The sequence below is a fragment of the Anguilla anguilla genome, chromosome 3 (assembly GCF_013347855.1).
Source record: "Anguilla anguilla isolate fAngAng1 chromosome 3, fAngAng1.pri, whole genome shotgun sequence".
Lineage (NCBI taxonomy): Eukaryota > Metazoa > Chordata > Actinopteri > Anguilliformes > Anguillidae > Anguilla > Anguilla anguilla.
Window position 1 is genome coordinate 10,467,418 of NC_049203.1, and position 10,957 is coordinate 10,478,374.

Sequence of the window (10,957 nt, forward strand, 5' to 3'; positions counted from 1 at the left end):
CTGCAACAGAACACGCTGTACCTGTTCTGTAGTATGTCCCCAGGCCTCACCTAACAACAATATAGTAAATTCCCCCTTTGGTGTACAGCAGGTGCTCATGTTTGTAAAACTACATTAACAACAGAATAGCATGTCATAGCGGTGCCTGTACATAATGGCAGGTACTGTAGGTTTCAGCAGTGTTACCCTTCTCTCTCCAGAATGGCCTTTTATAGTACATCATGCATTTGATAATGGAGCCCATGGGCACTCGCTGGATAAGCTGGTTCCTAATGGGAGGCAGCTCGGGTTCGTAGTGGATGTTCATGGTAAGGCCTGGTGGAATAGCACTGATAGCGTACGCCGCCTGGAAGGGTGAAATTGGTTAAGCTGAGGCATCTAGCAGGTTGGTTTGTAATTTAATACTAAGCTACACATCCAGTCAGTCAAGCATCTGATTTTATTAATAGAATATACAAAACCACAGAACATGATGTATAGATCACAATAAGCAGCTTTTTGAGTCTCATAAAACCAATTTGATGAGACTGTCAAAAACGGTGAGTTGGTTGTATACTTAACCTAAGTTATAGGGGTTCCAGTACTGGAATATGCCATATCCCTAATTTTAGAGCTAGGCAGCACTGGTATCGATGTGCCATAGATGTCTTTGGTTTTGACATGTTTTGATGGACAGTTTGACGCACTATTAAGAGTCTGAGCCTGAATATTTGGCCTGAACACTGAAAGTACCTCCAGCACATAGTTACTTGCATTCATTCAGCCTGTTGATTTATCCAATTATGCACCGTAGTTAGCGGTTTAGTTTAGTTTAGTTTATTTGACAAAATTAAAACACGTGTATCAAAAGACTTGCATGTGAAGAAATTGTCAAGGATAACACAAAAAAGTCCTGGGCTTATTTCCATCGTGGTCCTTGATGTTCCATCAGAACAGATGTAGTAAATAAAAAAGCAGAATAAAATGTGTCACTCTTGCATAGCCCACCACTTCCTTATCCCTTAACTCTGTAGCATAAAATAGAATTTAGTTTACACATAGTAAATTAATTGAAATTACTTAAAGTGATTTCAAACTAAAAATATTCATTGGATTGGGTATATAGTCCCTTTGTAATGATGGACTTTAATTTGAGTAAATTGAACTAACATTACTGATATAATTATACAGCGAACAGATAAACTCAGTTAATGAGTTTAGGAAGGATGCAAGCCTCTTGAGTAATTAAAATGTTATGGGTGACAATTTGGTTCTCCTTTATTTCCTGTTTATTAGTTTCATCCTGACAGCATAAAGTGAGAGCACTGTCAGACAGTGGATATAGATAATATATATCGGCGCCTGTGGTGCCACATGAAATCATATCATACCTGATATTTCTCTCCAGTTAGCGTCTCCACGGAAACCCCTCCATCATCCTGAGAGAGCCTGACCACTGGCTGATTGAGTTTGACTCCGCCCTTCAGCTGTTCAGCTATTTTATCACTGATCTGTCCAGACCCACCCACAAATTTCCTCTCCTGTAACGGTTCAAATGAACACGGTTATCATTGTGGCAGAAGTGGCGAAAGCAGCAGCTTTATCTTGTGAAGGGACAGCAACTGCCAAAGATCTATTGCGTATAAAGCTTTGCAGCTTTCTCACCTGTCCCCCGTTTGACGTAGAGAAAATCCTTTTTGTCCCTCCGCACTGCTTCACGTACCACAGAAACCAGAGAGCTGACACTTCGTGGGGTTCTGATGTCACATTCACATTGACAAACAGGCTGGCAAAGTCCTTTGCAGCCCTTTGACATGTAAATATGAGAAAGAAACGGTGTTGCATAATTCCTTCTAATCAGTTTTTCTTCAACAGCTGATTTTAGGTGAAGTGTGTGTATTATTTACATGTAGTGCCCAATATCATTCATTTTAACATTTAACTCACAGGACAGTTAACCTTTTAAGGTGTAAGATCACAAAATTTGAGATCACATATTTAATGTGTGATTAGAATGTTTTTAACTGAACATTCTAATGCTGATGTAACAATCACTGCTGGTAAGTGAAAGCAATGGAGTTCTAGAACACTGATTTAGAATTTTGAAAAAACATTCCAAAAACTTACTCTTCAAAGGGTTTTAATTGTAATTTGGTTTTCTACATCTGGAAAAAAAAATCTACTAAAATAATTCATAAATCAGCCACTGGGTAGAGGGGGCAGTGAAACACGTGTGAAAGTGTGACCTCTGACCTTGTCCAGCAGACCCTGTCAATCAATTGCTTCATTGTCATGCGGTCCCATTCATCTGCATGTGGGCTTGTCCATGGAGCATCGGCAGGGATCTGCAAGGGAATGAGAGCCAATCCTCTAAAATCTCACCAAATCCTACTGGGATGAAGGGAAAGCTAATGCTGTACCTGAAGAACCACAATTATTACCAGGATTACTGTTAGCTAAAATAGAAAATCATTTATCTGTTATTTTTGAATATTCTGCTTTAGATAGCATCTTGATTATAAATTATCACTGCATTGCATACATTTGTCTTTATGTATTTTGGATGATTTCTTGATTGTTTATTTTAAACCTAAATAGCTGGAAACTGTGTCATGAATGTTTATACTCTAGTTTTGCATTTTAAAAAATGTGTCCATAATAACCCTTTTCTACCTTTTTCCCCATGCTGTCCATGGTCCTCCACAGGTTGTTGTAATCCAGATACACGAGGGGATTCCAGGCAGCAGGGAAAGGCCCTTGGAAGGTGTAAGTTTTACCCTGTCAAAACATAGAAACCTGTCAGGCCTCTAGGGGGCGATGTTTGCATCTCACATAGACACTTTACCTCTGGAAGCTTGCTGTTTTGCAAACATAACAAGGATGGGTATTTTTTTTCTCTGCATATATTAACATTTCCTGTTTATCTTACAAATTCCAGCAGGCATTTGAAAACATATACCATGTTTTGACACTTAAAAGTGAAAATTTCACCATAACAGTGTTTTCCAAAATGAAACACTGAAACATCAGTGTTATCAAAAGCCTGTCTGGAAACTTTTCTGACATTTACATCCAGAAGCTTCCAAGCAGCGCAGTGTCTCTCTGATAACAGAGCGGTTCGCCTAAATGAAGATGCCATGTGTGCTTGCAGGCCTTCCTGTCTGCTGCGTATCCATAGCAACAGGGCATAGAAGCAAGATAAAAACTTTGATAAGGAACGAAGCTTGCAATTACCTCTGACAACATTGAATCTGCCAGAGTAAACAACAGTGCCCAGCCCTATTGTGGGCACAGACATTGACACAGCAGGTAAATTGACAAAGGGGCGAGCGAGCGTGTGAGTGAGCGGGGGCAGGGTGTGGAGGTCTGTGTTTACTGAGTGTGCTGCCGTTCTGGCTTACAATGTGAGATGACGTGAGGGATGTATGAGCTTGTAATTATGTATCGTGTGCACTGAGCATGTGTGAAGCTGCAAGGGGTTGCTAGTTAGCTGCTATTGTCACCTTTGTGTAATGGATAAGATGTTCCTTTTCGTTCACCAAGTACGTCTTTACTCCCAACTCCTTGGCAAGTCTAAGGATTCCATTTTGGGTTGGACCAATGTAGGCACCTCCAAGGTCCACATACTTGAACTTTGGCCCCTTAGAATAGGAGAGGACAGAGTTACATGCAAATACAATATACACAATAAGGATAGAAACATACCAGAATTAAATAGTATACAAAATATACAATATACAACACAGATCTACAGTGATCAATGCAGGATAATGACAACATTGTCCCTTTTTTTGTATTTTAGCATTCTGAGCCAAATGACCAATGGGAGTGGTCACTACGGCTTTGCAAAATATCAAAAAACATTCACAGATTGTCTTATAGCATGCAGAGACTTTATTGATACACTCCTACAATTGTGTTCCATATAAAAACACATTTTCAAAGTGCGTTTCTGTGGAATGTGCTTGAATAAACTGCACATATATATGAATATGTGAATGAGGAACATGGTCCTGCCACTCACTGTGACAGTGAAGGTCCTGCCCCCCACTCGATCTCGTGCTTCCAGGACCACCACATTCAGTCCAGACTCCTTCAGAAGCTTGGCAGCACTCAGACCTTCAAATCAACACGTTTCTACGGCAACAATCTCCGCACATTTGCATTTTTACTTTTTTATTTTCAGATACACATTCTCAGTAATAATTGATCTGGAATTCCATGTCAATTTGACATTCAGTGAACCAGATCTGTGTGGTTTTTATCAAGATTTGTTTCTGGATTACAGATCACAGAAAGCCTCTCAGCTCCATCTGTCTCTCTCCTTAAACATCCCACGTCTCTGCCTTCTAGTGGCCTACCTGAGCTGCCTACTGTTCAGTGAGTGTATTTCCCTCAAGATAATCATCTAATAAAGCAATAAAATGCCCCTTCTCTCAGGAAATTATTTTTTCACGCGAAAACCAGGAGAACAGCCTGTGCTAAAGCACTGAATGGGACGAGATTACAAACGAGGCAGTGCTGTTTCTATGGAAACTTTGAGGGGAGCATTCTGCTGATAATCATGCACCAACCCATTTGCTCCCCTTATTAGGTTCCCATGTTGAGATTTAGGGATTTAGATGTTTTTATTTCTATAATTCATCATTTATTCATCTGATAGATTCTTGTTGCTATATGTTCAGGGTTGAGTCAACCCTGATAGAGTATATTTTTCCTACTGGACACAAAGAAATATATTTTAAATAACACTGGATACTTTGACATGAGCTAGCTCTCTGTAGTGTTGATATTGGTTTTCCTTGTCCTTTATTTCCTATATTTTGAAGACAAAAATTTCATAATGAAAACAATGAAAGGATATTAAAGAGATCTAGAAGCAAATGTTTTTTTTCTCTCTCTACGTTCTTTCTCTGCTTATCTTACAACCAGAAATAAAAGGTTGCAGTCAAAATGTTTCTGGACATCAGATAGCATCTAATTCATTCCCCATTATCAATTTCCCCTGTTATCAGCCTGCAGTGTACCTGGGTGACCTTTATAAAGAGTAAGAACAGGAAGCCATTTGTAAGTCAGTTATAGCTTCCTTGGGCTGCCTGTTAAGGTTATTTAAGAACAACATAGCCAAAGGGAACAAATAAAAAGCACGAAGTGACACGACAAACGTCAGCAGCAGTGTTTGAATGGTTAGCAGAGCACTAGGGAACTGGGTGGGGGTATCTGCAAGGAGTAGGGATATCAAAGGTATCCCTACTGCACTACTGACAGTTTTTCTGCCACTTCTGTTCTGAAGTGATACATGAAAATCATCATTGCATTTCCTGTCTTTAATGCCATCAAAGTGTCTTCTGCTTAACAGGGTGTCATATTTCTCATTTGAACCACTTTAAAGATGAACATGATAGCAACAATATTTTTTCATGGAGAATCTTAACTTTTTATCACTGTTGCTGATATTAGCTATTATCCCAGTCATGAATCTGCTGGATGGGTTATACAGTGCAAAATAAAGCTTACATCAGTCCTGAAAGATGAAGCCTTGGCATAGAGGAGGGACAAAGCTAAAACATCAACAGACAGGCATTTATATTGCATTATGCATGCTAATCAACCATTTTAACCCAAATTAGAGCCAGAGGAGAAGAGCATTCTCACCCGACAGGCCTCCCCCGAGCACGATCACATCGGCCTTCAGGGCTTCGGACTTCGGCTTCTGCGTCGGGTCCATGTTTGCTCTCCGGGAGCGGTGCTTTCGCTGAGGCGAGAAGCCACAGGTTTGTCTGAGGATGCACTGCTCCAGCTGCTGCTGCTGCTGCTCTGCTCTGGCCCTGGAGAGGAGGGGCTAGAGGCTCTCATCACCTAACATGTCCTACTGGCAGAAAAAAAGGTGGGTTTTCTTTTTGGTTTTTTTTTTGTGACACAATTCAAGTGTCATGGATAATCTAAATAAATAAATAAATGTAAAAAAATAAGCATGTTTTTTAATTTTTAATTTTTATTTTCCTTTTTTTGTGATCCAAGTTTAGTATAAGTTCTTTATGATAAAACCCAAGTCTCATGTCCTTTACAGGGGACAAATATGAATTGTCTGGACATGTGGGGGATGGTCAGTTCATTTAAGCCTGGCATTATTAAATTAAATCATTGTTTAAGTCATTATAATTATGATTTAGCAAAAGCTGATTATTGTATGGACTTGTAATAGAGGCCTCACTGACATCTATTTTTCTTGTGCCACACTTGCATGCTGATCACCCATTTGAATCACCCCTGCATGCTAATTGATAGACACCAGGATTAAACAGATGCTAAAATCATGGGAATGAAGCAGCCAATGGGTTGTGGCCGTGCCCCAGTGAAAAGAGAGGACCTTCTGCCTGCAGACGGGCACTTTAATCGCATTTGTGTGTGATTGGGTTAGCCTAGCCTCACCACCCCACAGGCCGAACCCTGTCATGTAGCTGTGCCACAGCATCAGCTCTCCAAATCCAATCAGCCCTATCAAAGTGAACTAGAACACAGGGGAGAGACTTGACTTTTCCCAGGGGTGGGGAGGAGTTTGATGGGGCACAGTGGAGAATATCTTTCCCATAACAGCCACCCCCCCCCCCCCCCCCCACCAAAACAAAAAAATAAAATAAAAAAAAGTGGAAACCAGGTTCAGTGATATTAGTTGTTTATGGGACAGAGCAATGCTCCCTACATGTAATAAAACATTTATGTTCCAGATGCAACTTAGTATGCCTTTCGTGAAGGTTGTGTGCAAGCCACAGATTGAGAGGGTTCCATCTTTGTATCCCTGAGGCAGAGAAAGTTGAGTGACTATACATCTGCGTTAATATCTGCCTCTTGAGCTGTTGGGCACATTTCTCCCCAAGGCACCACATCTAAGTACTAACACCAGCCAGGAATGCAGCCCAGGAACTGTCCAGTGCTGAACTAGAGAGACAACTGCAAGACATAAAAACTTTATAAAACAATAAATAAATAAAGAATGAAAGCAGGATGGAATGTAATTTTAAAATTGACCCTCAATAGCCTTCATCATGATTTGAAGCCTTACAAATAAAAAGAAAAATATTTTTTCCTATGTATATTTTACATAATGAATATCTTCCAAATAGATATGTACTTGTAAGATATGTACTTGTATGAACCGATTTTGACTCCCTTCAACATGAATAACCTACAATAGTGCCCTCTGTTGTCACTATGAGGGATGTACAGTCTAGGCTTCAGAGGAGGTAAGAAAAAAGCGGCTGTTCATTTTAACATAATTTAATTGCACTATTGTAAATATGTAATTTCTGTAATGTCTACACTGATGTGTTCTGTGGCTATAACCATATGCAAATAGAAACCTAGGCTGTACACAGCTAATGAACAACCCAGGTCGAATGCTCTGTATTGGTATTATATACACGTGTTTAAAGTATTTCTAAGTAAGTATTTTGGGTTTGACATCAAGTAGTATGTGCCAATTGTCGCTCTCTTACCTCCATTTGTGTATTAAATGTAACAAGTTATTCAAGTTATTTCACAGTTATCACATTATTGTGCAGTTTGGCAATGTATCTGTGTGGGTGAAGGGGTTGCAAAGCCAAAATAATTCATAAACATGTCCCATATAAATATTTTCAGTCCTGAAACCATTGCGTAAAAACCATTAAGTTCACTGGTTCGAAAGGTTTTCATAAGGTTCAGAAACAGAGAAGCAGGACACTATCATGGGTAATCAGACAATGGAGCAACCATACTCTCGAAAACGTGATAAATGCACATTTTTCTCTGATTAATTAAATAAATAAGGCTTTTATTCAATAAATTATTTCAGTACATTACTGTTAATACTACTTTTGTCCCTAAAGCTTCAAGTACCATTTGCAAGGTAATGACCTGATTTGTAGTTTACTGCTAGCACTACGCAGGTACACATATTTCCTCAACGTCAACATTAGGGCTTCTAGACTTCTAAGTATGTTTAAAACATACTTCATGCACTCCCTCTTCACTGGTATATTGCCCCTGGAGGAAAGCTTCTAACGAATGCTGCAAGCATGACACATTCAGACTCATATAGGTCGGAATATGACCTCAGACCTTCATCTTGTGTTCCAGAGCATGACTGGCTCCACATTCTTATTGTTTTAGTTGACCCTAGATGCTGAGTATGTAAAGGAAAAACTCTCTCTGTTAATGGGTGCTCATGATGCGAATCTCCCGTTCCACCACATCCCAAATGTACTCTATTGGATTGAGATCTGGTGACTGTGGAGGCCATTTCAGTACAGTGAACTCATTGTCATGTTCAAGAAACCAGTTTGAGATGATTTGAGCTTTGTGACATGGTGCGTTATCCTGCTGGAAGTAGCCATTAGAAGATGGGTACACAGTGGTCATAAAGGGATGGATATGGTGAGCAACAATACTCAGGTAGGCTGTGGCGTTGAAACGATGCTCAATTAGTACTAAGGGGCCCAAAGTGTGGCAAGAAAATATCCCCCATACCATTACACCACCACCAGTCTGAACTGTTGATACAAGGCAGGATGGATCCATGCTTTCATGTTGTTTACGTCAAATTCTGACCCTACTATCTGAATGTTGCAGCAGAAATCGAGACTCATCAGACCAGGCAACGTTTTTCCAATCTTCTATTGTCCAATTTTGGTGAGCCCGTTCCAATTGTAGCCTCAGTTTTCTGTTCTGAGCTGACAGGAGTGGCACCCGGTGTAATCTTCTGCTGCTGTAGCCCATCTGCTTCAAGGTTCGACGTGTTGTGAATTCAGAGATGCTCTTCTACATACCTCGGTGGTAACGAGTGGTTATTTGAGTTACTGTTGCCTTTTTATCAGCTCAAACCAGTCTGGCCATTCTCCTCTGACCTCTGCCATCAACATTTTCACCCAGAGAACTGCCACTCACTGGATATTTTCTCTTTTTTGTACGATTCTCTGTAAACCCTAGAGATGGTTGTGCGGGAAAATCCCAGTAGGTCAGCAGTTTCTGAAATACTCAAACCAGCCTGTCTGGCACCAACAACCATGCCACATTCAAAGTCACTTAAATCACCTTTCTTCCCCATTCTGATTGGCCCCATACTTTAGCAGATCGTCTTGACCATGTCTACATGCTTAAATGCATTAAGTTGCTGCTACGTGATTGGCTGATTAGATATTTGCGTTAATGAGCAGTTGAACAGGTGTACCTAATAAAGTGGCTGGTGAGTGTATATAAAAGTGTTACAAATAAATCAAATCACCTATCACTGGAATCTCTTTGACTCCCCTATATTCTTTCTTTTTTAAATAGGGTGTAAAAAAACTTCCCAACAAAATATATAAGTAAAAAAAAATAGTGGCGCCAGAAGACCTACATTAAATGCTTACTATAACTAAATAAATAAAAATCTCATTTTCCCTAGGTGAATACTTGCTGCGAGGGGGATGTGAGCACTCTGATGATCACCAGATGGCAGCATATATATTTCCTACCACAAGAGAGTGAGTAATGTGAACTAAGAAGGCATGGGAGGAACAGAGCACCAGGCAGGTGTGCAGACAGACGTAGTCATGCACTGCCGCGACATTGCACGGCTTGTGGTAAATCTAACATGCTGCCGTCTAAAACACTATGAAGCACAGCGTGTGCAGAATCATACCCCCGTCATCCACTCCGCTGTCCCTCCTTTTCCATAGCTCCTCGAGTGTGTCTTTCCCATTCCCCCAGAAGCCGCGGTATTTACATAAAGATTTCAGTGAATCATAAGCCGCGCTGACATCCGGAGGACAGATGATAAAAACGTGTGTGCGGGAAGTCAGCTTTTCACGTGCCAAGGGATAGTCATGGACTCATGCACGTAGTTGTTTTTTCCCAAATAGTAAATCGGACACAAAGGATCAGTGATAAATACATTGTGTCATACGAGCTGCAGTATTCATTTGCAGGTGACGAAGTGTCCTGTATGTGATAGGTTGACTTCAAACAAAATTTTTCTGCACATGTATAAAGGCTAGATATTGTTTGAGGTATCTAAAGTATTCGGGTGTTGAGAATATGGCCAAGACTACATATACATTTGCCCTCAACAAAGATTACATTTGTTAAATGTGTTTTTTTTTCCTGACAAATATTGTTTAAGACAATTTGCTAATTCCTGGACTTGGCAAACTGTGAAAAAGACTTCTCTGAGGACAGGGATGTGCGGCATCCTCACTACTGAAATCCCATGACAGAAGTCTTCTGCTACTGGGAGACCAAATTATCTTTTAATACATTTAGCCCACTCTTCCCCATCAACCTTCCTTTATCCGAAAGGAAAACAGGCTATGCCCTGTTTAGTGAGCTTTAACAATGAAGCAATAAATTTAGATGGTGGTTTCACCTTCAGCCCGGATGCCATAAATCCACCACAATTTATCTTTAAACAGGGAGACTTTTCTAAAAGCCAATGAAAACACCATTTTTTTGGGTTTGTCCTATTTCTGCAGGCTCGGCAGTTCACCATTGGCCAGTCACAACACTCAACACCTTAAAAATAGCAAAAGATCTGTCACTCTAGGCTAGGGCATTCCAAACATGGTCTTGGCACTTCCCTCTTCATCACTTATGGTTACTGAAAACATATGTTTAAGTTCGTCCAAACCCTTGTCCTTAAACCAATTTTGCTGCAAAGCAGGTTTGACTTATTATTTCAATTTGCTTTCTCCGAACTCTTAATTTCCGGCTAATGGTTCAGTTTCAGTGACGAGGTGTCCGTACCACATTCAAAACTTCACTTATTTCACTGATAAAGTTTCACTGTCCGCCAATAAAGCAACTAAAATGTAACCTCTCGTACAATTAATAATTTAACTAAAATACAACTACACTACAAGAAATGAAAGAATGAAACTGATTTAATTGAATAAGGCAGTCCTTAAATTAAAATGGGATATTACTTTCCGTACAATACAATGTCATAAACGTATATGACATC

At 40.0% G+C, this 10,957-nt stretch overlaps 1 protein-coding gene across 1 annotated transcript in view; it reads right to left on the minus strand.

The window, feature by feature from the left end:
* LOC118222637 (amine oxidase [flavin-containing]-like) overlaps nucleotides 1-10,957 on the minus strand; it is a 32,700-nt gene that overhangs the window by 7,143 nt on the left and 14,600 nt on the right. Inside the window, exons 2-9 of the mRNA XM_035408366.1 lie at nucleotides 5,635-5,851; nucleotides 4,004-4,098; nucleotides 3,483-3,620; nucleotides 2,653-2,757; nucleotides 2,233-2,324; nucleotides 1,645-1,786; nucleotides 1,371-1,520; nucleotides 187-346 (exon numbers count right to left, since the gene is read on the minus strand). Coding sequence (XP_035264257.1) covers nucleotides 187-346; nucleotides 1,371-1,520; nucleotides 1,645-1,786; nucleotides 2,233-2,324; nucleotides 2,653-2,757; nucleotides 3,483-3,620; nucleotides 4,004-4,098; nucleotides 5,635-5,707 — 955 coding nt within the window. The 5' untranslated portion in view covers nucleotides 5,708-5,851. The remainder of the gene's footprint in view (nucleotides 1-186; nucleotides 347-1,370; nucleotides 1,521-1,644; nucleotides 1,787-2,232; nucleotides 2,325-2,652; nucleotides 2,758-3,482; nucleotides 3,621-4,003; nucleotides 4,099-5,634; nucleotides 5,852-10,957) is intronic.